This window comes from Arvicola amphibius, chromosome 2 (genome assembly GCF_903992535.2).
Source record: "Arvicola amphibius chromosome 2, mArvAmp1.2, whole genome shotgun sequence".
Taxonomy (NCBI): domain Eukaryota; kingdom Metazoa; phylum Chordata; class Mammalia; order Rodentia; family Cricetidae; genus Arvicola; species Arvicola amphibius.
In genome coordinates, this window is record NC_052048.2 from 161,299,681 (window position 1) to 161,327,539 (window position 27,859).

General features: G+C 38.1%; 1 protein-coding gene across 1 annotated transcript; it reads left to right on the forward strand.

Annotated features, from left to right (window-relative positions):
- Positions 1–27,165, forward strand: Tmem106b (transmembrane protein 106B). The gene is made up of 8 exons (XM_038318735.2): positions 1–281; positions 1,841–2,062; positions 4,856–4,919; positions 9,336–9,495; positions 18,512–18,652; positions 18,880–18,929; positions 19,804–19,857; positions 21,589–27,165. Exons 2-8 carry the CDS (start codon positions 1,843–1,845, stop codon positions 21,725–21,727), a joined length of 828 nt encoding a protein of 275 aa, XP_038174663.1. The 5' UTR covers positions 1–281; positions 1,841–1,842; the 3' UTR covers positions 21,728–27,165.
- The last annotated feature ends 694 nt before the right edge of the window (positions 27,166–27,859 follow it).

Consider the following 27,859-nt stretch of genomic DNA (forward strand, 5'->3'; position numbering starts at 1 on the left):
GTCCCTTTCTGGTTGCAAGGTGGCTCGGATGTTAATATCATCCGGGGATTTCCTTGTGTCGCCTTTTGAAAGGCTCTAGTTCCCTTCCCTCCCCAGCCCTTCAGAACTGACCCCGCTTCTGGTGACACATCTCTGTTGGATGCTGTGCTGTATTTATCTTTTTTTCCACCCTCGTTTCCAGACCTGGATCTGAGAACCGTATTGAGTTCACAAGACCGCGACATAAACATTGAGGCCAGGGAGGAGGCGAAGGGGATCGTGCACTCCTTTTAAAACCTCAAGTAAGTCTCCAAAATAACAGTACTTACACTTGGCAGTACCTTGAAGAAAAACTAGACACGAATCGTAGGATTCAAGTTACTGCCTAATCTGCTGCGTGCCTAAACCTGCCTTCAGCAGAATATGTCAAGGTTGCTGTGGATCTCAAAAGCCACTTAGCTGTCTTCAGTGGACATAGTTTTTCACCCCTGTTGTCTAAGAGAGCTAAAAGGGTGTACCCCACGGCTTCCGCCGAGGCCAGTCATTCCCAAAGCACCCAGTGTTCTGCATAGCTTCCAAGGTCACATTGTGTGGGAACAGTAATGATTAAAATTCATCCCTGTGCACCTGTGGCTGGCAAGTGTGTTGGTTTGGCTCTAATTTGCTTTCATTGAGCCAAGTTAGGATACTGTTTGTTTGGAAGTCAGTCATTAATTTATTTGAGATTAGGTAGGCAATGTGTGCATAAAACTTTTGGAAATACTTTTATTCATTATTTTACCCTTTTACTCTTGTATACTACTCGATGTTTTGTTTAATGTTATTGTCTATACTGTGAGTGAATTCAGCAAATAGTGTACAAAATTTGAAAAGCAAAATTTCCTTCATATGGGGGTAACTTGAATTATTTAGTTTTATTTATTAAATAATTTAAAAGTGGTATCTAATGATTGCCTAATGGTATTTAGGAACTGATAAATGATACATGATTAACCGTAGGAAGAATGAGTTGCACCATTTGAAAAATTGTTTTCGATTTCTATTACTTTTTTTCCAGAATACCAGGATGTTGTTTTATGTGACTTTTCATGTTCCTTTCCGTCATGAAATTGTAGGACTTTAATGTATTGCATGACCTATCTGGAGGACTTATTTCTGTATGACTTGTAGGAGTAATTATTCTTCCTTGGAATGTAAGCTTTTATATCTAAGCTGTTACCCTAAAAATGACATTAATATAGTAAATTGTGCTATTTTATATTGTAAATTATATTTAATATTTTTGAATATTTGCTTAACTGCCAGACTGTTAGAGGAAAATATTCATGACTTAAATAAACTTCTGATTCAGAGATTTTTCTTCTTTTTGTAAATATTTGCAGTTGTTTGATGCAAGAATTCCAAGTTTGGAACTTAAAGGAGTATGAATTTTAAATGAGTCAAATGTCACTGTGAAGTTAGCTGGCGATTGGTTGTAATAAGCCAGCAATTAATTTCACATTTAGTGCCAAGTGCTTTCTAGTTAAAACATGTTTGTTTGTTTGTTTCTGTAAAAACTAAGAATAAGAACATATATCTCTTTTAAGAACACTAAGAGGGCCTCAGGTCTGTCTGTGCTGTAAACTTTTACCAAATGTTACTCACCATTTTGACCCTTATTCTTATCACCAAGATTTTATTTCACATTGTTTCGTTAGAAGAGCACTTCTGGGTCCGAGGAAATGGCTCCCTCATGTCAGACATGATTTTGATTGAGTATAATTTTAATCCCACAAGTAATTTGCACTTACCTAACCCTGTAAATATCCCATGAGATTACTTCGAGCCTGGAATTTACTGTCAGATTTTTCTCTTTCATTAGACATGGGAAAGTCTCTTTCTCATTTGCCTTTGCATTCGCATAAAGAAGATGGCTATGATGGGGTCACGTCGACAGACAATATGAGGAATGGATTGGTTAGCAGCGAAGTGCATAACGAAGATGGACGAAACGGAGATGTCTCTCAGTTTCCGTACGTGGAATTTACCGGAAGAGATAGTGTCACTTGTCCCACTTGCCAAGGAACAGGAAGAATTCCTAGGGGTACGTGTTACTGCACGGGTAGTCCTCTTAAAGGATTCCAGACATTTGCTCAAGTAACGCAGAGCCTGTCGCCTTACACCATCCTGCTTTCAGGGATTCGAAGTTAAAACTTACCAGATTTGTTGAGTCAGAAAGACACAAAAGCAGACAGTTCCTGATTTTTTTCATGCTTGTCTGCTGTAATAGCCAATATGCGCTGTCATTCCACTGAGGACTTTAGTCCTTTTTGACATCTTTAGAAGCCATATCACAATCATTTTGCCATATTGGATGTTGGTAGTTACATGATTCAGTAACTCATTATCTAAACAATAAGTTCTTCATGTCCCACTTAGACATTTCAAAAAGGAAATCTATGGTGTATGAAGAAGAGCCAAGTAAGGAAAAAAAAAAGAGGTTGTGCTTTGTCATGGGGAAGACAGAAGGAAATACTTCTCTCACTCCTATTTGTAGGGTACTTGAGTTGTACTGATAGGAAAATAATAAAGTGTGTTGTGGTATACTTCTCTGTGTGCTGACAGTGGGTGACCCTGGGGAGGCCCTAAGGACAAAATGACTGCACGAGGAATTCCAGAGTCTCTTGAAAAGTGCCTTGCATTAAGTGGAGTTTATTGCATAGAGTACTGAATGGTGGTTTTATCTTTCTGGAGGCAGTAGCTTCTTAAGAATAAAAGACGTATTGTAGTTGAAGAAATTAATACACCAGTGTGGTAGGATAGGAATACTATTTCTGTCTTTCTAGCCATGCTTTTGAGCTATGGTCAGTAGGCTTTTTGGTAGCCTGAGTGTGGGTTATGGAAAGTAGATAATCAAGAAACACCCCAAAGATTTTTTTATTCTATCCAACAATTTAAAGAATGAAGTAGCTATTTTCTAAAATAGGCATAAAAGCAATTTAAGTATGCATGTCAGAAGTGAGGTAAGGAGCTCAGACATGTTTGGGGATGTGGGCTTGGCATCAAAGTGAGGTTTTTAATGGGTAGTTATAAGGGTCTGAAGCTGAAGAGTGTATCTTACCTGGTGCCATTGAAGTACGGTGACACTTCAAGTGGAACTTGATGGGAACACTGTTCTTAAGAGTTTGGGTAGAAGAAAAAGTAAGGGACTTTGGCATGAACTCGGGCCAGTGCAGCACTTGAGAACAGTTGCAAGAGAAGGAGGAAATCTGTCTTTGGTGCCCTAGAGGATAGGTAGGAAAATGCTCTGAAGAGGAGAGAGCCACTGTTAGCGTGATGACTGATGAAGTTGTGTGGGGCCTGGGGGCTGCCCGTTGGTTTTGTGATGTGGGGGCAACTGAGGATTTCTTTAAAAAGTAGTTTGAGTAGTTGCAGGAGGATGTGTAGACCATTTTTTTTCTTGAATTAATGCACACTAAAAGGTGTTGGGGGAGTAATGTAGCATCTTAAATAAAGAAATAGGTTTTGTGAGTTTTGCTCTAGAATCGGAGAGAGGAGAGGTGGTATCTGGGAGGTTCTAAAGTCAGAAGAGTGTGTGCTAGATGTGTGCATGCTGGTAAAAGTGTTTCATAGGGGACGCACTGTTAACACAGGAGATGAGATAGTTATTAGAGCAGTGTCCTGAGTAGAAGCAGGAAGATGATACCTAGTACAGAAGGGTGACCCTGTAGAGGATACAGGGAGCTTTTCAAGGAGGGACATAGGAGCAGGTAGATGGGTAGATACTGTTAAATTCCTGAGGGAGAGGGGGTCTATGAAACAAAGGGCTTATTTAGCTGTTACAGATATTAGCCAAAGGTAAAAGAGTTGGTCCTATTACAAATTCTCTTCAGCAGCATGGCCAAATAGCACTTGGAGAAGTGTCTGCTGGACCTAAGGGACCAAGATAATCCATAGTGAAATACTGGGAGAAAAACTATAAATTATTTACATCTGGGTCTAGAAAAGATGCCAGGAAAACAGAGAAGCCCATGGAAAGTGGGAGAGGCTAGAAAGAGAAGGTTTTGCTGTCTGGTTGTTTGGTTCCAAAAGCAGAAAACAGTGTGGTCTGGTTGCTTCCTCTTTAACATACAGGAAAGGAAAGGGAGCACTTGCTCCTTTTCTTTGTTTGATGCATGAGCTGAATGAACTGATCTCTTTTCTTTTTCTGTTTTCTTCCCTGTAGGTTAATTTAGGACATGTAAAAATGTACCTTTGCCAGGTACATTGTTAGGGACATTCTCTCCCTGTATCACATTAAGGACCAAGAATGAAGATAAAGGAGGTGATGCTGAGAGTTTAAAGAGAGTTGGGTTTTGATTGTGATTTTTAGAGCAAGTGAACTAAGGAAATATGTCTATTTAGGGAATCTCTTGAAATTAGTGATTGCAGGTGAGAACAGTGAGCTTTAGAGAGCATAAGACTTAAATAGCAGTTTTGGCTCAGCGCTAGAATAACTGGGGATCAGGAAAAGGCAGCGGCGGTGTTTCTTATACCCTCAGTCAGACTGGACTGAGGAAAACAGTGGAGCTGAACGCGTGGACCTAAGTTCAGATCTCCTGAAAGTCATGACTTTTCAGTTTTGCTTTATTTTAAAATTTGGTTTTAGAACCCATGGATCAAAGGATAGCAGAGCCCTCATTATTTATACTACTTTTGGTTAATTAGACATTATGAAAAACCATAGTATCTTCTCTATTACTCAACTTTTGGATTAATTTTTGAAGGTATAAATCACAGCTTCTTAAAGAAATAAGGAGAGAAGTATTCTGGTGTTTTGAAGGCAGATTTTGCAGAACACCATGGTATTTTTAGTTACAGGTGTTATTGAATTTTTAATGTACATCTATCACTTTAGGGCAAGAAAACCAATTGGTGGCATTGATCCCATATAGTGATCAGCGATTACGGCCAAGAAGAACGTAAGTGATTATAAGATTTCTGCTTTTTTGTTATTTCTATATTTTTACTTTCAAACTCTGTATTAGTAATTACACTAGCTAAGACATTTAAGAAGAAAAATGTATCTAGTTTTTAGGTTATATCATGATATGCCTGTGTCTTTAACAAAAATTACTGATTGAGATGAGGATTCGAAAACTTCATGCCACCTCTATCTTCAGAAATGTGTTTATTAAGAGTCCTAACATAGTGGCAGTAACACACATGTACACAGGCCATTTTCATCAGGCATAGGACATTCTGTGTTCTCGCTGGCTACAGAATGATAATCCAAAGCATAATGGCCACAGAGAATGCAGCATGGTTAGCAGATGCGTGCACATTTGACGAGAAGCTAAGGGAGCCTGTAACGATCCCAAGAGTCCTGATGTAGAAATCAAATGCTTCACCCCTAAAGAAGATGCCTTCACCCAGCACTCCTGGCAAAATTTTTTTTTTCAGAATATTTGTTACAATGAGAAGAACAGAGATTGCAGAAAACTCACAGTGGCCTTGAGAAGGTCAGAAAGGGCTGAGCACATCCCGTTACTCAGTATGGAACATAAGAAACAAATCAAAAGCATGCTGAAAACCGAAACACAAAAAGATGGGAACCTTTAAATATATGTAAAATTTAAACTACAAGATATGGCAACAACTTAGACGTAGACAAGTTCAGAAATGAGATAAATTGATGGGAGCATGTGAAAATATAACCAACACACCCATTACAATGTCTAGAAAAATACATTTTCTATAAAATTGGATGTACACAGGGCAAATACGATACCCTAGGAAATGTGAAGAAATGGAGTAGACACGAGGCATGTAAACAGAGACCTAGTGTTCTGTTGTTGTGGAGAGACACCATGGCAGTGTTAACTCTTAGGAAAGAAAACATTTAATTGGGTTTTTTTTTTTACAGGTTCAGAGGTTTAGACCCTTAACATAGCAGGGAGCTTGACAGCAAGCCTTCAGACATGGTGCTAGAGATGTGGGTGAGAGTTCTACTTCCAGATCCACAGACTGCAGGAAGAGAGAGACACTGGGCCTGGTTTGAGCCCACCCCTAGAGATCCACTTTCTCCAACAAGGCCACACCTACTCCAAGGCCACACCTAATCCTTAGTAGGCCTCTCACTGATGATTAAGCATTCAAACATTCTCATTAAAACTACCATGCATACTATCTTAGGGTTTTAATGCTATGAAGAGACATCATGACCACAATAACTCTTATAAAGAAAATATTTAATTGGGGTCGCTTATATTTTCAAAGGTTTAGTCATCACGGTGCGACGTGATAGTGTGCAGGCAGATATGGTGCTGGAGAAAGAGCTCAGATTTCTACATCTTGACCTGAGGCAACAAAAAGTAGTCTGAGACACTGGGTGTGGCTTGAGCATACATGAGGTCTCAAAACCCACCTCCACAGTGACAAGCTTCCTCCAACAAGGCTACACTTGTTCCAACAAAGCCACACCTCATAATAACGCCACTCCCAGTAACCTTATGGGGGCCAGTTACATTCAAACTACCACATGTACATAATAAAAAGCTTTGAGAAAAATGACAGAAAATAGGAAAACAGTGTATGTAATTCCAACCCCACAGAAGCAAATTAAGAATGGATTAATTACTAATTGTTTCCTTGAGGGGCACATGACTAGAATAGAAGGTCTTATTCAATTCTAAGTACCAGAAGAGACACCCTGAGAGACATTCTAGTGAAGACCAGGGACTTTGGAGGTTTAAAGAAGAAAAACCCTTTGAACATCCAGACAAGAGGTTCATTTAATCAGTAAGGGACAGAAGGCTCACCGCTTCTTGGCTATGATGCTTCAACTAAGCTGTTGAATAAAATATTTAGCAATCATGGAATTAAAATCAATCAAACCTTATATAAACCTAATGTGGCCTTTTATTTTAAAATTCAGAGAAGTAAAATGGTGAAAACAGTTTGGCCAACTTAAAATCTCAAAGTGGGAAACTTTTTCAACAGCTGTGATTTAGAATCTACTGGTAATGAAAAAGCACATTTGACTTAGTATAGATAAACTTCCACAGGTTGAAAACAAAAGGAATGATAAACCAAGAAGTAATGTCTACAAATCATATGCAGAGGACTGACCCCCTTCTGTACAGGATGTCAAATTTTGAAAAGAAAAAAAAAAGCCAACTACACAAAGGTGGCTTAAAATAGAAGCTGTGGAAAATACCTCACAAAAAGCAATATAAATTACCTTTAAATAAAGGAAAATAAACTGTAGCACGAATAGTAAGAACCAGAGACAGATTTTGGGTTTCAACTGAAGATCAGAAAAGCAAAACAGCCAAACCCTTAGAGAAGTCTTACCTCTACCAAGGCTGGGTTACCACAGATTGAAACCTGAGGATTTGTCTCCTCCCTTTTTATATTCCCCTCTAGTGCTGGGACTAAAGGAGTGTGACTTCCTAGTACTGGAATTAAAAGTGTGAGCCACCTCTGTTTCTACATTGGTCTTGTGTAGCCCAGGGTGGCTTTGTACTCAAAGAGATCCACCATCTCTATCTCCCAAATCCTGGGATTTAAAGTGTGTGACCACTCCCTGGCCTCTAGTGACTTACTTTTACCCTCTGATCTTCAGGCAAGCTTTATTTATTAATTATTATTATTACTTATTAAAATATAAATAAAATATAAGACTCCAGCTTGTTCCTTAAAGAAATGCAAATTCAATCTCCACAGAGATAAATTTCTCTCAGATTGGCAAAAGCCCTGAATTTTGGCAGCATGTTTTGTTGACACTACTGACTGAAAAAAAATATTCTCATGTCTTGCTAGTTGAATAAGCATTTTGTATTTTCTAAGCAAAACTACATAGGTTTCAGTCTTTGGTGCAGAAATTCCACTTTTGGAAACTTTATAGTGAAGATAGTTTTCAAATACAGTAAGAGCAGCCAGGCATGATGGCACACACCTGTAATCCCAGTAAGCAGGAAGATCAGAAATTCAAGGCCGTCCTCAGCTATATAGAAATTCAAGGTATTCTCTGGCCTATGTCTCTCTGAGACCCTGTCTCAAATAACACAAAGCAAATAAATGTGTGTGCGTGTGTGTGTGTGTGTATACAAGTAAGGCAGAGGCAGGCGGATCTCTGAGTTCGAGGCCAGCCTGGTCTACAAGTGCTAGGTCCAGGACAGGCTCTAAAAAAGCTGCAGAGAAACCCTGTCTTGAAAAACCAAAAAAAAAAAAAAAAAAGAAAAAAAAAAAAGAAAACAACCTAGTGAAATATTGGAAATACAACAAAGTTAGGATGTGTGATCAACGATGATTTTTATATTTCTTTTGTGCCAATGAGTATATGTAGGCATGACAAATATGAGTTTGTTTATTGGTTACTTGGGGATCATTATTACTAAGATGTGAAAAATTCCCCAGCAAATGAGTGGGAATTGGCTGGTTTGCTCCACACAGCAGCATAAACTCTGTGGTAGCAGTTTAGTGAAATTTTGTTCATTTACTTTACTTCTTCTTAATAAGCCATCTTTCTTCTTCTTAAGAATCCAGAGTACCTAGAAAAGTCATTAGGGAGTTTTTAACAGCTGTTCTAAGGTGTATGCAGTTAACTTGATTGAGACATAGGAAGTTTCAGGGAGGAGAGAGTACAGAGAAGAATAGGTTACAGGAAGGTGAAGGGAGTGCGGGACTCAGAATGAAATTGGCTCTTAGGAGAGAGAGCACTGCCTAGTGAAGTGCACAAGAAATCTGAAACCACAGTTTGAGTGTAACCTTGAAAGAAAATACATATTTCAGAGGAGTTATATGGATAGAAAAGACATGTAGGTAATTTATCTTTTTTTCTCTTATACATGCTTAATACTAAGCAAAACAGAATAAATAACATCTTCGCTGCTCAGTAGATTAAAGTAAACAATGGTTTTTGAACTGAGTACATAAGTACTTAGGGAGGGAGTCTAAAAGGACTAGAGTTAATGAGGATAGGGAGCCATGTGTTTATGCTATGTAATGAGCTTTCCCGGTTTTATGATGGCAGGAAGTAAGACTGTCTGGTTCAAACCCTGCTTCCATGAATTCAGATGGACACCTGGATTCTATGTTTGTAAAGAGCCCTACACTTGATTCTAATGTAAAGTCTGGATTGAAAATACAGTTCTAAATAATTCATTATAAGGCTGAAATCTCATTTTCCAAAAATAATAGTTTATCTTCTAAGGAGACTATTTTAACTTAGTAGTACCAACCTTAGTTAATAGTTCTAGAGTGAAAATTTGGTAAAATCAAATGTTTCTTCTTGCTGCTATAATATGTGGCAGAAGAATTCAAATAAAAATTTGTTACATGTTGTTCTATGTAATTTTGGATGGCTCATATGTAAGCCCTCTTTTTCTTTTCAGAAAACTGTATGTGATGGCATCTGTATCTGTCTGCCTGCTGCTGTCTGGATTGGCTGTGTTTTTCCTTTTCCCTCGATCTATTGATGTGAAGTATATTGGCGTAAAATCAGCCTATGTCAGTTACGATTTACAAAAGCGAACCATATATTTAAATATCACGGTAAGTGCACACTTTTGCTGAAGGCCTTCACTCCATCCTTTGTGTTGAGCAGGGACGCATTTGCTCTGCTCAGAGAATGCTTGCTGCTGACCCATTGCTGCTGTGTTTTCCATGAATTTGCATTGTTTTTTAAATTAATTTATTTACTTTACATCCCAACAACAGCCTTCTCTTCCTCCTCCAGTTAATATTCACTTTTGAGTGAGTATATAATGTTTGCTTTTCTGGGTCTGGGTTACCTCACTCAGAACAATTTTTTTCTAGTCCCCTCCATTTACCTTCAAATTTCTTGAAGTTTTTGTTTTTTTACAACTGAGTAATAATCTATTATGAAAATGTACCACATTTTCTTCATTCATTCTTTGGTTAATGAGCATCTAGGTTGTTTCTAGATTCTGGCTATTACAAATAAAACCACTGTGAACATAGTTGAGCAAATGTCTTTGTGGTATGATTGAGCATTCTTTGGGTATATTCCCAAGAGTTGTATCATTGGGTCTTTAGGTAAACTGATTCCCAATTTTCTGAGAAACTTCCATGTTGATGTCCAAAGTGGCTGTTCAAATTTGTACTCACACCAGCAATGGAGGAGTGTTCCCCTTGCTCCACATCCTCTCCAGCATAAGCTGTCATTTGTGGTTTTGAACTTAGCCATTCTGACAGGTGTAAGATGGTAATTCAGAGTCATTTTGATTTGCATTTCCCTGATGGCTAAGGATGATGAACATTTCCTTAAGTGTTTCTCTGCCATTTGAAATTCGTCTATTGAGAATTTTATGCTTAGATCTGTACCCTATTTTTTAATTGGATTATTTAATTTTGATGTCTAGTTTCTTGAGTTCTTTGTTGGCTGTGGTGTTGATAAAGATCTTTCCCATTCTGTAGGCTTCATTTTGTCCTTTTGGCAATGTTTTTTGCCTTACAGAAGCTTTTCAGTTTCTTGAGGTCCTCTTTATTAATTGTCAGTCTTCATGCTTATGCTACTGGCGTTCTATTCAGGAAATTGTCTCCTGTGCCAAGGTGTTCAAAGCTGTTCCTCACTTTTTCTTCCGTGAAGTTCAGTGTAACTGGATTTGTGTTGACATCATTGTTCCTCTTGGACTTGAGTTTTGTGCAGGACACATTTACAACAGCATTTGTTAAAGGTGCTTTTTTTTCCCCATATAGCTTTGACATTTCTGCCAAAAATCAAGATGTATGAATTTCTGTCTGGGTCTTTCATTAGAGTCCATTGATCCACCAGTTTATTTTTATTACAACACCATGCTGTTTTTATTACTATAACTCTAGTAGAGCTTGATATCAGGGATTGTGATACCTCTGGCAGTTCTTTTATTGTACAGGATAATAATTTTAGCTATCCTGGATTTTTACTTTTCAAAAAAAAAGTTGAAGTTGAGTATTGTTCTTTCAAGGTCTGTAAAGAATTTTGTTGGGATTTTAATGGGGATTGCAATAAAGTTGTAGATTGCTTTTGTTAAGATGACCATTGTTACTATGTTAAAATATGATCCATGGGTATGGGATATCTTTCTATCGTCTTGTTAGTGCTATGAACTTTATTTTTAGCATTGCTTTCATTATGGCCCAATAATTTGGGTATGTTGTACATTCATTTTCAATGAATTCTAGAAAGTCTTTAATTTCTTTATTTTTTCCTTGACACAGTGGTAATTCAATTGAGAGTTGTTTAATTTCCATGAGTTTGTAGTGCTTTCTGCAGTTTGTTGGTCTCCAACTTTAATCCATAGTGATCTGATAACATACAAGGTGTTAGTCCAATTTTTTTGTATTTATTAAAACTTACTTTGTGATCGAATATGTGGTCAATTTTGGATAAAGTTCTTTGAGGTGCTCAGAAGGTATATCCTTTGGGTTTGGGCGAAACATTCTGTATTTATCTGTTAGGTTCATTTGAATCAAGATCTGTAAGTTCTGATACTTCTCTGTTTAATTTCTGTCTGAATGACCCGTTCATTTGTGAGATTGGGCTGTTGAAATCTCCCACAAGTAATGTGTGGGGTTCATTATGTGATTTTAGCTTTAGTAATATTTTTTTATAAATGTAGGTACCTTGCATTTGAGGCATAGATGTTAAAAATTGAAAAGTCATTTTGGTGGGTTTTTCATTGGTGAATATGAAATGTCCTTTTCTTTTTATTTGTTTTAGTTGTAAGTCTATCTTGTTAGATATTAGTTTTGTTGTACCAGCTTGTTTCTTAGGTCCATTTGATTGAAAAATCTTTTCCAACCCTTTACTCTGAGGTAATGACTGTCTTTGATGTTGAGTGTGTTTCTTGTATGCTGCAGAAAGATGAATCCTGTTTTCATGTTCATTCTCTTAGCCTGTGTCTTTATTGGTGAATTGAGTTCATTGATATTGAGAGATATTAATGACCAAGGGTTCTGGTAATTGATAAATCCCTTGATCTGGTAGTCATTTGGGGTTTCTAGATCGGACCTGGCCTCCAGAAAAGTCTGAGTCTTCTTCTGGGGTACCTAGGACCAGCCTGACTTCCTGAGGCTGTTCTTTCAGATGGTGTGGACTGTATGTGGGCCTATGGCATCTGTTCTCCTTACTAGTGTAGACTGTGTTTGGACCTGTGGAGTCTGCTGGAATTCCATTCTGGCTTATGTGGCCTGGGCCTGTTCTGGCTGGTATGATTTGTCCCTCAGTGGTGGAAGCCAGCTGGGATTGGGGGTGGGCGCCCAGCAGCTGCAGGGCCAGGGACTGGCGTTGGCCTGGGGAACGTCACAGTGGACAGAATGGGTGGGTGGGTGGGGGGGGGTCCGTTGGTTCAGATTTGCTGTGAGATGGTTTACTCATCCTTTCTAGCTAGCGTTGAATTTTCTGTTTTGGTCCTACTACCATTTTTGGTTCTGCCAGTAATGTTAGGAAATAATCCCATAATATTTGAGTATGTGGAGAATCTTTAACATTTGAAGTTGTCTTTTGTAGGAAGATCAAGTAAACAATTTCTGGGAAAGAAAAAAATATAGTCAGTTTACTTTTCAATATTTGACTCCAGGTAATCCTTAACAAGGTTAACAGTTGAAACATTAAATGTCATGAATACAGTATTTTTGCTTTCCATTTTATGAAATAAAAATTCTGCCACCTTTAATAAACCTTTATTTAGTTCTGTTTAAAGATAAAGTTGAAGCTGGGCAGTGGTGGCACACACCTATAATTCCAGCACTTAGGAGGCAGAGACAGGCAGATCTCTGTGAGTTCGAGGCCAGCCTGGTCACCAAGAGTTCCAGGACAGGCTCCAAAGCTACAGAGAAACCCTGTCTCATAAAATCAACAAAACAAAACAAAACAAAACAAAAAACAACCCCATGAAGCTGAAGTGGTGATCTGATTGTTTCAAGTTAGAATATGTGAAAATGGCCTGTGGGTTTACCATAAATGTGATTTTGAAAAGGATTATATATCCACCAAACTTTGAAAAACTTTACAGATCTTATATCTACATTTACATTTATTAGCGTTTGGCTAAGAAGAGCATGGTTTGCTATATAATCACTTGTGCCATCATAGTTGTTTATGACTTCAAGCCCAGTGGATGCTGTGGTCAGTTTGGCAGAGTTCTCATGAGTATGTTATTTGCTTTTAAATACCAATATATTTAAATGATAGTGTCTTACTATGTTTTAAATAATTATGCAAGGATTCTCATAATGAAATTAAGGAATTTGACCGTTAGGTCAGAAATAGAATTTCTGTTAAGTTGAACATTAGGCTTCACTCGAGGACACTGAAGTAAAAGGCTGATAGGACTATAGGTCATAAGCAGGAGGTCCTTTCACAGTACCACAGTTGTGTTAGTTCTGCCTCTTCAAATGAGGGGTGTGAGTGTACTTGAGAATGTTAGTATTGACTGTCAATCTGACAGAATCGAGAAACATCTATCTAGTAAAAAAGCTTCTGGGTAGTGCTGGGAGGGATTGTCTATAGTAGGTTAAGGTGGGAAGTACCCTCTTCAGGTGTAGGCAGTTCCATCTTAAGGACTGAGGTCTTGGGCTGAATCAGTAGGAGAAGCAAGCTAAGCAGAAATACTCATAACTGTGCTTATTAACTAAGAGTGTGAGATGTTATCAGCTCTCAAGCATCTGCCATCGTCTCATCATATAGAAGCTGAGACAAGGCCTCCTTTCTCAAGCTGCTTTCTGTTGGATATTTGGTCATAACAATGTATAAAATAATGAATACCGCCATTTATAGTAGCTAAGAATGTTTGGGGATGCCCTGGACAAAAATAAAACTGGGTTCTCTCTCCCATGACTTCTGTGATCCCAACTTAGAGGATTTATCCTCAGCATCAGGCAGGCAGTTCTGCAAAAGAAACCAGCCAAGTACCCTCTAAATTCATAAACTCTGACACTGGCCAGCTGCAGGTAACCTTCAGACCTCAGGGTCAGACATTCAGTCCCAGCTGTCTTATTTTTACTCAGAAGCCAGTTTCAGGCTCAGACACACAAAACGTCTGGTACACTATCAGTTGGTAGTCTCATAACCTATGTTTTAGTTTGGTTACTTTGTCTGAACAAAGGCAGCAATATACTTGCATTTATTGGTTCATTAAAAAAGGATATTTTAAGGGCTACAGGTCCATAGACATATAAAAAAACAGAGTAAACAGCAGAGGCGTGGCTTCTGTTCCTATAGAATTGGGGTGTGTAATGCTCCCCAGCACGTGTTTTATCTGTAGAGAGGTGATCTGGGTCCTTTTTGAGATTTTATGAAGCATTAGCTGCATCAGCATGATTGGAAGATAGCCAACTACAGTTGGACAAAACCATAATTTAATGTACTGAGCTGGAAATTGTCAGCCAGGAGCAAGGACTGAACGCCTTATGTATCATAGCGCCATAGTACCAGTCACCAACACTGTACTAATGGAACACTTCAGTCTTTATTACAAGACACGGGAAAACTTCTGTAATTCATCATGATCTTGATTCTACTTTGAAGACTTAACTCTCAACTCTCAACAATACATTCAATTGCTAACAAAATACATAAATCAGCCTCCATATAGACCTTTAAATGTCTCAGATATTTTTACATGGCAGATACACATGAATGCTGGAAACCTACTTTGGCAAGAGGGTTCAGGTCCCAGTGAGGATGTGTGCGGTTGGTGTGAGGGAGGAGGAGGAGATGGACACTGATCTGAGGGTGACTCAGAATGGCTACCAGCAGCATCTAACTGAAGAAAGACTGCACAGTTTATTGTGTGTAGCATTAAATGGGAGAAAAAGGTCATGTAAAACTGCGGTGTGACCTAAAATCAGAGATTCAGGAAGCTAATCTTGACCTTGACGGTAAGCACCTGTGTGCACAAAACGAAAGGGCCTTAAGTTTCTCTTGCCAGAGATAATGAAAATGGCTTTTTTTAGCGCCAGTCTTTCCCCAAGCCCTCAGTTAATGGAGACTCTTATCCAAAAGTCTTACTCTGGGAAAAGGACTTCTGGGGAAAAGACACTATACTACAATTTTTTAGTCTTGCTGTTCTCCTCTTAGGCTCCCAAAAGGGAAGGTCCTGGTGTCTTACTCCTTCCCCGTTATACTGGACCATTATGATTTCTCTATATTTGTTAACTGAACTCTTGCCCTTAATGGCCTCAGGCTCTGGACCTGAATTGTAGGCATTTCATCCTTGGGATCAAGAGTGTCTAGTAAATCTCTAACTTTCCTGATTTTGGTGTAATTAGATGGGCACAATGGAATTCCTAGTTCCAAGATGGCAGGTTTTTTTTTTTTTCCTAAGAATTATTATGTTTAAGGCTACTGTAATGGTTTAAGTAAAATGCTGCAGGTCCCTGAGTGGTGGCAGTGGGCAGCAGGCCATGAAACCATGCCACAGGTTCCCAAGCAGCAGCAGGCAGCAAGTCCAGAGACCATGGCAAGCCAAGAAGGCAGCCACGTCCCAGGCAGGAAGCCACAGAGCGGGTGAGAGACTGAGATGGATAGGCACACCATGCAGAGTGAAATTGGATATTTATTTAGTGGGTTTTGGAAGGGAAGAAGAGCTAAGAGCAGAGAGAGAGGCAGAGAGAGAGAGAGAAAGAGAGAGGAACAGATGGGGGAAGTGAAGAAGTGGGGAGAGGGGAGCAAGGCAGAAGCTGCCTCTTTTAGAGATGGGGGAAAAAGGGAGGGTCTCAGGCTGGAAGCTGAAGATCAGCATGCCTCAGCAGAAGAGGGAGGGAATGGGCATGGCTTGTTTCTTAAAGGGACAGGGCAGACCATTGCATTCCTATCTCTTTTTTATAATAAAATGGCGGGAGGTTAGGCACAACAAGTTAAAGGAATTGGGGTGCCAGATTTTCAAGACTGCTTCCTGATTATTTGTAGGCATCATCTGGGGGAGGGGATCCTGAGAAAGCTGGGTGCTGATCACATCCTGGGGTAGCTGGTCACTTTGTTCCTGTCTGGTGTTTGTGGTATGGAAATATCTGGTGTCTTTTATACCTCTTTAAGGTATTGGCAGAACAGAGGACAAAACTAGGTTTAGGAAAAAAAATTAGGACCAGGGAATTGAGAGAGATGTATCTGATCTGATTAAGGTGAATCCTTCAATTCAGCTCCCTGGGGCTCACAAGAATTTTTTTGGGTTTGTGAAAACAGAAGTTTTAGACAGCAGCAGAATGACTGTAACAGATGTTTTTGTACAATGAAAAGTATTTTTAAGATTATGGAAGGCAGCGTGAGAGAGAAATTTCATAGTGTGTATTTGTCCTCACACCTTTATAACTTGCAGGTACACACCTGAATAACTTGTAAACCGGGACCAGGCAGGGAATACCTCAATAAAGATGGCAGAACTTGATTACCTGATCTGGCTCTCAGTTAAGGTGGCGGTGAAGTCACCTGACAGCCAGAATTGCAGTGGTCACATGTTATATGAAAGAGAGACTTAGAGGCGTGCTCCTCCCTGTTGCTGAGTCACCATGCCACAAGCTGTGGTGGGGAGCTAAAGGCTGGAATTGAAAACAGCTGCCTCCCGTGGATCCCACCAGTCTTGTTGGCAGCAGTAGTTGTGACAGGGACAGTCTGAGGAAAAGTGGACCAGTGGAGCTGGCAGGACACCAGCAGAGTGAGGGTTTATTCCATAGCTGAAAATGTAAAAACCCACAAAAAACGGTGACACCGCAGGGCTTATAGGGGGACGTCTACTCTATAGGTGGGGTGTGAAATGGTGGCAAACACCACAGGCTTGTAGAAAAGTGTCCTCAATCTACAAGTGGGGTGCTAAAGCCTGACTGGCTTCGGTCCGGGCGACTTGGAAGCCAGAGAGGCTAGAGGCCGCTCCGAGTAGTCTCTCACAATGAGGACCACTGATAAGTGGTAGAAAAGAAAAGAAAAGGAAAAGAAAAGAAAAGAGAGAAAGAAAAATCTGAGGGACCCTGGGCCTCCAGTCTAATGCACTGTACAGCGTGTGCAGTGCTAGTGTGGGAGGACTGACCCTGGTCGTCTGGTCATGTTTTTAGCTATGGAAAGCAACGAAGGGCTCAGGCAGATGGAACATGTGGTTGTGGAAAAACTACCCAGTTCTAGATCCCGATCCTGGGTGACGAGCAGAAGAGTCTACCAGGCTAGATGGCACCAATGTAATGGTTTAAGTTAAATGCTGCAGGTCCCCGAGTGGCGACAGGCAGTGGGCAGCCGGGTCCCAGGTAGAAAGCCACATGGCAGGTGAAAGACTGTGACAGATAGGCATGCCATACAGAGAAATTGGGTATTTATTTAGCGGGTTATGGAAGAGAAGGGAAAGGAGGGAAAAGGGGAGAAAGGAGCAAGGCAGAAGCTGCCTCTTTGAGAGAGAGGTAGAAAGGGAGGGACTCAGGCTGGAAGCTGAAGATCGGCTTGCCTCCGTGGACTGGAAGGGAGTGGGCATGGCTTATCTCTTAAAGGGACAGGACAGACCATTATAGCTACCATTGTATACATTTTTATCTTTTACCAAAGCTTACAAGAAATTTCTTAAAGAGAAAGGCGTTAATAGTGAGAATCATTAAAAATGAAAGTAGAAAAGTGCTGGAGAAATGTGCTGTGCAGTGTCAAGCAGCAGTGGTTGCTGTAGAGTGTTCATGCAGATTTCAGCTGAGAGCACACTGCATTTCTCTGCATGAAAGACTTTTTCATTGACTATTTTCCAAAGTAATTTGATAAATAGTTGTGAATTTAAAACATGCAAACTAAAGCTGGCCATGGTAGCATATGTCCGTGATGCTGCCACTGGAGGTTAGGGCAAAAGAATGAAAGTAGAAGCCAGTTTGAGTGACAAACTTTAATCTAACCTTTTTGTCTGCATGCTAATTTGGTATATATCTCTACAAGCATGTAAGTGAAAAATGCCATTTTCATGTGAACAGGCTGATAATGCCACTTATTTGGTAGTATCTTTTGCCTATTATGCACAAAGATCTGATTTAGTTCCTGTTGCCACACAAAACCAGACTTGGTGGTGCCTAGGAGGACTGTAGAGCTAGGAGGAGAAATTCAAGGTCATTCTTAGCTGCTACCTAGTGAGTTCAAAGTTTGCAGGACTTTTGAAACTTGATATCCTATTTGAAAACAATTATTTCCATTTCAAGACTGTGTTTTTTGTTTGTTTATTTTTTTAAGTACTAAGTATGTAGTTGGTAGACACACACACACACACATAATGCATAAGCATTTAAATGAAATTTTAAAATTACATTTGGTCCAACTTTTTCTAAAACTAAAAAAAAAGTTCTAAAATTTAATTTTCCATATTTTTATGTAATATATTTTCTGTGTCTGATTTTCAAAATTTTGAATTTTGTGTTTCATATACACATAGATCTCTGTAAATGTTCTTTGATATTTTTGTTAATTTGACATGTTAATATTTTGTTAATATTATAATATACCTAATAAATGAGGCATAGTCACAACTAAAATCATTTGATCTATAGTTTTGAATTCACATTTGTGTGCCTATTTAAAGATAATTTGTTTTGTCTGCCTCCTTTCTTTTTACAGAACACACTAAATATAACAAACAATAACTATTATTCTGTTGAAGTTGAAAACATCACTGCTCAAGTTCAGTTTTCAAAAACAGTTATTGGAAAAGCACGCTTAAACAACATAACTAATATTGGCCCACTTGATATGAAGCAGGTAAGCCTCAGTCACGGACAGTCTGAGAGAGTTAGATAGTTCTGCACCCTGTGTATTGTAAAAGGGAACGAGGGGGGATGTCCTCAAAGACTTGGACATGTGTTCCATATAAGTATAAACCAAGTTTGTTAAAGAAAAGATTTCTAACTCTTGGAAAGTTTTGATTAGTGTTTGAATCCTATCCTCTGTTGATGTTTTCCTTGTTATTCCGTTGTTTTTACTTTCAGATTGATTATACGGTACCCACAGTTATTGCTGAGGAAATGAGTTACATGTAGTAAGTGTTGATTTTTAGTTGCTTTATCTTTTGTTTCCTGAATTTTTATAACATTATCCATTAAAATGACCACATTTTCAGTCTTTGCTCCGTTCTCTAAGCGTGCTTTGCTGCTTTATACTCTACAGTGTACATAAAATGTACATATGTACCTGTACCCATGAAATTCATCTTTATTTCCAAGATTTTGCATATATATTACAATATATATTATATATGTATATTACTTATTTTAGTTATAATATATTCATGGTATATTAATATAGGAGTACTGAGATTTTTAATGCATAATAATTTTTTATGAACCCATAGTTCTGATGACTTTTTAATATTGTGTATGTGTGTGTGTGTGCTGCATGTGTGAGGATAAACACACCCATGCATGCATTTGTGGAGGCCAGGGTTGAAGTTGAGTGTTTTCCATTATCAGTTTCTACCTTTATCTTAAGTTAGGGTCTGTTATGAAAACCTAGAGTTCATTTATTTGGTGATGCTGCCTGGCTAGCAAGCACCTAATATCCTGTCCCCAGCTTGTAGTACTGAATTTACAAGTGTATCCTGCCATGCCTGGCTTTCAGCCTGAGTGCTTGGTATTCAAACCCTAGTCCTCATGCTTACCCAGCAAGTGTTTTACCCAAAAGCCATCTCTTCAGCACTTCTTATGTATTCTTAATAATGAACACATGGGCCCATATTCCCAGCTATTAAGGAGGATGAGAGAGGGAAGATTATTGAGGCCAACCTACATAACATAGGGAGATTCTATCTCAAAGGGGAAAAATAAAACAAAAATCGATATTCAGTGTCTATTAGGTATACCAGAAGTTTAGTTAATATAATAACATTTCTCTTCCCATTTTAATTTCTTTAACAGCGATTTCTGTACACTGGCCTCCATCAAAGTACACAACATAGTACTCATGATGCAGTAAGTATGGTCATGTTTGCAAAAATAGCTCTTGCTAATACTTTGAGTTTATAAAGTCTTTTATGAGATGCATCCCCATGAAGGCCATCTCAGCTGGGCCTTCAGCCTTACAAGATTGTTATGTAAAATGTAAATGTTTTCTCATTTAGCTAGCTATAGTTTCTCAGAGACACAGTCAAAAACCTGCAGGCATTATGGGAAGAAGGCAGGGTTAACACTGAGAGTGTGGACCAACAGCTGTTCCTTTCTTCTTGGTAAGTAAACTTACAGCACCAAGGAAGAATAATGCTTTGGTGGGTATTATTGGAGCCCACAGGACTCTACAGTAAATGTACAGCTGACAGATTCAGCAAGGCAGACCCACGAGTGTACAACTTATAGGACTCCCATCTTGCAGAGCTGCAGGAACACTTGTCTGTTGTAAAAGTCGCTGTCATATCTGTGGAAACCTTGTGAAGCTATGATTATTCCCTTCAAAATGGGATTCATTTCCAGAACAACTCAGCAGTGTAACCTCTGCCTAGGCAACAGAAAGGCCTTACCCCCATTCACCCACACCATGAGGCCTTAGAGCAATAACAGTCCCTCTTTAGTCAAATTTACATAGAGCCAATCCCACAAAACTACCTGCTAATAGACCACATAGAAATTTCTATAGAAGACAGGCACTGAGCATGCCCCAACTTTTGTTAACAACCAAATCTGGGCATCCACCAAACTGGTTATCACCAAAGAGTTTGGATGAGGAGAATGGGTAAATCCAGGAATCAGGGATGTTTGGTAACTTTATCTAATGGTTTGGAAAGTCAGGTACTTCCCCTTGGATGCTGGCTCTTTCCTGGGTCATGTCACCTGTTCCAAAGTACTGCTTTGTTAAGTTCTACCTGCCCTTTTTGTGATTTTGATATGCATATTATCATTGTCCTTGCCCGTGGAATTTTCCAACTATGTCTGTAAAAACTAGAAAATTTGTGGAGATCTTCCATTCTTCTCCTTCTTCTCGCTACTTCTTCCCCTTATTCTTCTTTATTTTCCTTTTTCTTATGCTTCTTCTTTTCCGCATCCTTTCACTTCACTTTTACTCCTCACATGAAAAATAAAGAAGATGCAGAGGTAATGTGCTGAGTAAATTTTTTTACCCTCAGATCCTTGCTTGCCATAGACATCCAATTTTGAGCCCTGAGGGGGTACCGAGGCTGGCACTCAAGGCCTCCCATAAGGTGTTACTTAGGTACATAAAATATTATTGGTTGTATTTGATGTTTTGGTCATTGATTAGCATTTAATTTTCATTTTTCCTATCATGAGGGAACCATGTGATCCTTTTAAAAAAATGTAATAAACTACTTTTAGTCAAAATAACTACTTATATTTTAAGACATACTTTTAAATATATATTTTAGAAATATGTTTAATGTAGTTATAAAGAAATATATATTATTATCTATTTTTATGTATTATCTAAGCAGATAATTAGACAGGGTTGCTCAGTTACCATTTTTGGATCTGGTGAAGAACTGTTTCCTAAAAATCCCATGTCTATAATATTGTCATCATTAATACCAAATCCAAATTATCAGTAACTGATCATTCTAATTCACAGTAAGTAGTTTTAGGGTTTTAACTCATGAAATATAAATTGATATTAGCTTGATTTTTATCCTCAAATAATCTTCTTGGGATAATTTTTACGTACAACTTGAATATTCTTTCCACTCTTTCCCTTTTCAGAGTAACTGTAACAACGACGTACTTTGGACACTCTGAGCAGTTATCGCAGGAGAGGTACCAGTACGTGGACTGTGGAAGGAACACAACTCACCAGTTGGCTCAGTCTGAGTATCTAAATGTCCTTCAGCCACAGCAGTAAAGCCTGAAGATGTGACAGAGCAAGTACACACGCAGGTTTGCTCAGAACTGTCAGTGAGGACGCACTGCCTAGAAGGACCTCTCGAATTGAGCATGTCTAAAGTGTACCGTAGGACACTGAGGGCTCAGATGACAGAATCTGCTCCTTAGGCGGTTACTGGACTCTTATTCTGTGTCGATGATTTGCTCATACCAGGAGCCTTTATTCGATTGTAAGTTAACTGATTGGCTTTCTTCTTATCTTTGTTCCCAAGATGAAAAGTGAGACTTCCTCTAAATACAATAAATAATTATATAAAAGTCATAGACTTAATCTATAGCTCTATTGATAATATAGTTCAGTCATGAACATTATTTGAAAAATAACTTCTGAAGATTTTTATATGAAATTACTGAAAGTCATGGAGGACTTTTAAAAACTAACCTGTTTTATAAATTCCCATTCTTACATGATGGTAGTCTTTTGACTATATGATCACTTAACTATTAGCTAAATGTTTTTAACCTTTAGTTTGTTGAAATTCTACTCATTTGCATGTTTTTGTGTTATTTTTAGCTAATGGTTGCATAATATTTACCAACCATAACAGTATGCAAAATTCTGTTCTACACTTTGTAAGAACCTCTTAGTATGTGCTTCATGTATAGTTTCGTGAACTTTGTGTTATCATCAAACATATTCCTTTTGTGTACAATATTGTAAATAAAGTGCATGGCTTTTATACAGCTTTGATAAATGTCAAAAGACGTGGTACTGATTGAGAAGTAAAGCAAGTTGTTCATAAAAAATAAAACAAGGCAATGAAATTCAGAAATCTATAAAGTATTAGTAGATTCTGACTACTTGTTAGATCTGGCATAAAATAGATATATAATAAAACAGTTTGATGCTTTACTTTTATGTTGCTTTTCATATTAAGAATTACATAAATATTTTTCACAATGATTAGTTATCATCAATTTTATGAATGCTTTATGGAGGGAAATTATTTTTTACTAAAAATTATTCAAGAAATGCTTTCATTGAACATTGATAGCTATATCAAAATAAAACCTGTAGTTTGCTTTTAAATTTTTAGTCTTTGTAATCATACTGATTTGATGCTTCTAGCAGTTAAATAATTCTTCCTTTTTTAAATTTCATCTAGCACTATTTTTAAGTATGATGGATGTGTTCACCTTGTGACAAATTTTGAGCCTCATTTTCTATAAGGTTCTTTACCTTATTCACTCAGAAAACTCTAAGACCCTTTTAGAAATATAACACTAATCATAGGAGCTAAATATGATACCAGATGTTGGAGGAGGGCCGCTTGGCATTTCAGCCACTCGGCCCAGAAATAATCACACAGAAACCATATTATTTAAATCACTGCTTGGCCCATTAGCTCTAGCCTCTTATTGGCTATCTTTACATCTTAATTTAACCCATTTTTATTAATCTGTGTATCACATGAGGCTGTGGCTTACTGGGAAAAGTTTCAGCATTTGTGTCCAGTGGGGCTCCATGGCTTCTCTCTGACTCCACCTCCTTTCTCCCAGCATTTAGTTTTGTTTTCCCTGCCTAGCTCTCTTCTGTCCTGCTGTAAGTCTAAAGCAGGCCTTTATTAACCAATGGCATTCACAACATATAGAGGAAAATACCACATCACCAGATTAATTTCTTTTTGTTTTCTCATTGAAGAAATTGGGTTTTCCCTTTCACATACCCAAGTGCCTACCTTAGTTGTGGTGTCTAGCCTATTTACCAGTCTGATTCTCAAGTATCAAACATAAATTCTAATGGCTTAATCCTGCCCTTTAAGCACATTTATGTCTTTCCCATACCATATTGCTCACTATGAGTTAACATTACAAACGTATATTTTTTTGTGTCTTACATTCCCAGGGGTTACAAGGCTGGCCTTCCTGTCACACCCAGACCATATTTGCAGTCATTCATTCTCCAGTCAAACCAGTCTTTGATGGATGCTTTCCTTTCCTGTGCTTGCTGGTCATCCTCTCCCCCACCACCTTCCACATTCATTCTCCTTCAGTCTGCACAAATTGCACAAATGTCCTGTTGGGCTTATTCTTTCTGTATTAAACTCACTTCATTATCTGTATTATCTCATTTTAATGTAACCAGTGGCTGTGACTCATCTGATTTTCCTTTTGTCCAGAAATATTTAATCCTATTTCTTGAAAAATCACTGTTATCAGTAGTTAGGCCTCCAAGACTATGTCTCATCTTGACCAATAAACTATGTAGTTTAATGTTTGGTCAGTTAACGTTGATGCTTTAGTGACTTTCTATGTGTAAAAACAAAATGTAAAGAAATCTTTCTGTGCTTTCTGTTGTGCTTTTCCCTACCCTTCAGGTCTCATTTCATGGTGTACAAAATCATCATTCATTCATTTCTTCAGAATCAATCTTTCCATATGCATCATATAGTAGTCACCTTCCGTGTTCCTTCTGTGTGTGCTTTCGTCTGGGATTGCACTGTGTAAGTGAGAAAGTCTGTTTCACTTTCTTCTAGAGTACCTGTGGAAGGCCTGAAGGGCAGGACCGTGCAGCAACTGGAAGCAACTTTGCTCCCAGTGATTCACTTGCAGTTTTTTCTTAACTTTAAAAAATTCAATTGCGTATAGACATCTAGGTTTAATGTCTAGTTTTAATGATATTTGAGTCATTAAAAAAACAGTTGGAATTTAAACCCAAGTAAAAGATAAAAGGAAGAGAGGTGCAGATTGCCTGAGTGTTCAAGGGGAGTCAAGTAACTCCTGGGTAGGCCAGGGTGATAAAAAGCTGTCATTAGTGAAACTGCAGCAAACGGCAGCAGAACCCAGGTATTGGAGAAACTGAACAGTACCTGTAGAAGCATTGGGAGTATGAATGAGACGTTGGCTTTTCTTGGGTCAGTGCTGAGTCTGACCTGGCATGGAGAAAGGGTGGGTATGAATATATGTTTATGAGTTCCTTCATAACCTAGCCAGACACTTGATGAAGACATTATAGTATTGCTCCATGTTCTCAGAAGTAAATTCTGTTCTGTTCTAATCCCGTACTCTCCCAGACTGTGTGGGTGTTGTGTGTACAATACCCTGCTGTTGCTCTCCTGTCTCCTTCTCTTATGTGATTTCTCAGCAGGATGCTGAGAGGATTTGCTTTAAAATTATATTTCAGCAAATACTTTCCCTATGGCCAGAACTAGGTTCTCTGTCTCTCATATTTGTGCCCTATTATTTAAAATATCTATCAGAAAGCCATGACTTAATGCTGTTAAAAATTAGAAGTGTCCAGTAAACTGGATCAGTGGATAAAGATGTTGCCAAGGCTGATGACCTGAGTTCAGTTTCTACATCTCATAGCAGAAGGGGAGATCTTAGCTTCTACAAGTTGTTCTCTGTTGTCCACACACACACACAGTACACATGTATATGCACACATAAATAACACACACACAAATGCATGTTAAAATAGAATAAAATTTCTTGAAGTTAATAGGGGCTAAGATTTTGGTACCTTCAAATTGCTATTTAAAATATTTCTAAAACTAAATTGAACAATGTATATAGAATACTTTAAAGACTACCCTGGAACTTAATTATTGTTTCAATGTTTAATACTCCTCAAAAATTCCAATAAAAATAAAACCTTTTCAGTGTGAATTATTTATAAGTAAGATTATTATGTTTGAGATTTGTGATACAGTGTGAAAATATTACACGAGATAATTTCCTTGAAATTGCTTGAAAGCCCATATTGAGGTAACATTTAATAGACCATAACTTTATTTTGTGCTCAGTTTTCTTTTGATTCCTGTTTACTTGGGCTTAAGTAGCTATTTTATTTTTAAAAAAAGTTACAAGAATAAAATATAACTTACTTCAGATCTTGAAATTTGCACTTAGGAAATGGCAGTGCAGTGTACAAAGGGGTAGGAGGTGACATCAAAACACAGGATAAGTAATGTCTTAGAAGACTTGAAACTTGGCCCTAATGAGTCCTTTTTGGTTCTTAGCCTTATTGGGAAATAATGTTGGATATTTTATTGGCAAGTGTGTTGCTGAGTCCTTGCCATTCTTTTTGGTTTTTAAAGTGCTTAAGTTAATAGACATTTAGACAATGCTTCATATTTTAAAAGATTGTTCCATTCATATACTTTAAAAGTATACAAGCTATAGGTTTTCAAATACATTATTTGTCTTTTTGGGCAAGTAATAAGGGTTAATCTTAAAGTTATTGATATGTTATCACAAGGTAAACTGGGTCTTTTAGGTAAGAGTTTGAGAACACTGAAATACAACAGTTGCTTGGCCCAGAGAACATCTTAGAGGGGCCAGCTTTATGCCTCTCACTTTTTTTTTGTGAAACTAGGTTTTAAATAAGATATTTAACTTTTTAAGAAAAATTATTATATATCTGAGATAGTTGGGTAAGAACCATTATTCAAGTTTTATTTTTGATCAAAACGAATGTATTTGTGATATACTTGATCAAAAATTTAAATTCTATATCCAGGATTTACTTACATAGCAATATTCATTCACAGTTTGTAATTGGAACTACATTGTGTGTCTTTGGTTTGCTTAGTTACAGGTTTCACGGAGGAATTTTGAAACTTATCTTTAATTTGGGTAAAACCAATAGTTATATGGTTACTAAATGGAATTCCCATGTTTTCAAATGTCAATGCAATCCCATTTCTAGTTTGTTTTGTTTTTTTTTTTTTTTGCACATTTAGCACAGCCTCCAAGTTGAACAACATAATGTGGTTGGTGTTCAACCCTCAAAGCACTGCATAGATAGCTTAGCAAGATTATGAGAAGCTTTTCATAGTTGAGTCTAACTATCCTAGAAGGAAGTTATTGCCTTCTGTTTAATTACATTAATTGAAATGTGTTTAGGAAAAATGTTTTCAGGATATTTTGTATGCTGCAAAACACAAAAGAATAGTATTGTGCCAATGGCCAAAGGTAATATTACTACCATGTAGAAGTCCAAATTGACCCACTTCACGGAGAATTTTAGAAACTAGAAGTCGGGGGGATGCTGCATCAGCTGTCCTGGGTGATTCTTAGTGCTGTCCAGGATGAGGAGAAACAAAGCCAGGCTGTACTAGATGCAGAGTATTGTTACACAGAGGCTGGCTAGACTCTAAATGTCAATTCAAATCGTGGAATAGAAAATGTAAAATATGTTCTGTATACTTGCTCTTTAGTGGTCTACATCATGGTACATATATTAAATTTATTATTTGTACAATTCAGTTCTGAATTATAGTTAAGATTGCCATTTGTGTAGGAAAATGTGGTTATAATAGGAACAAAAGCATAGACATGCCCCTCAATGCTATTTTTTAAATTCACTTGTAACTGGTACTCTTATACTTGTGTATGACAAAATAAAATTTGTAAAATCATTTTAGCATGAAAAATAAAATTTATATCAATGAATTATTTGGCTTATGCTCTTGAAATTTTGTAAATATAGATATTTTAGTCCCCTCAGCTTTGTAGAATCTGAGCATGAGCCTCATCTTTGACATCTCTTTCTTTGATCCACTCTAGCTTCTGTTTTTGTCCTCAAGCTTAGATGGAGGCCGCTTACTTGTTCCCAAATAAGCCCCGAAATAACCACACCGAAACTGTATTCATTAAATCACTGCTTGCCCTCTTAGCTCTAGCTTCTTATTGGCTAACTATACATCTTAATTTAACCCATTTCTATTAATCTGTGTATCACCACGTGACTGTGGCTTACTGGCAAGGTTCCATCTGGCATCTGTCTCTGGCGGGGCTACATGGCTTCTTCTGACTCCACCTCCCCTTCTTTTCTCCCAGCATTCAGTTTAGTTTTCCCCACCTAGCTGTGTTCTGCCCTGTATAGGCCCAAAGCAGTTTCTTTATTAATCAGTGGTAATCACAGCACACAGATGGGAATCCCACATCACTCAAGTTCTACCCATAATATCCCTGGATTCTTATGTATGGAATCTCTATTGCTCCTCTTCCCTTGTTCTTTCTAAGAAAAAAAAAAAGGCCTAGGTCCTTTCTCTGGTGTTGAAACCATTAATTATCTGTTCACCACAGCCTAACTCTACACCTGTGTCTACCTGTGAGTCTCCACTGGGAACTCGTCCCGTACATT

Excerpts from the sequence above, each read along its gene's own strand:
- Tmem106b (XM_038318735.2), top strand. The coding sequence starts at position 1,843 with ATGGGAAAGTCTCTTTCTCATTTGCCTTTGCATTCGCATAAAGAAGAT. Across the intron at positions 2,063-4,855 it reads AACAGGAAGAATTCCTAGGG|GGCAAGAAAACCAATTGGTG; the intron begins GTACGTGTTACT and ends CTATCACTTTAG. Across the intron at positions 9,496-18,511 it reads CCATATATTTAAATATCACG|AACACACTAAATATAACAAA; the intron begins GTAAGTGCACAC and ends TTCTTTTTACAG.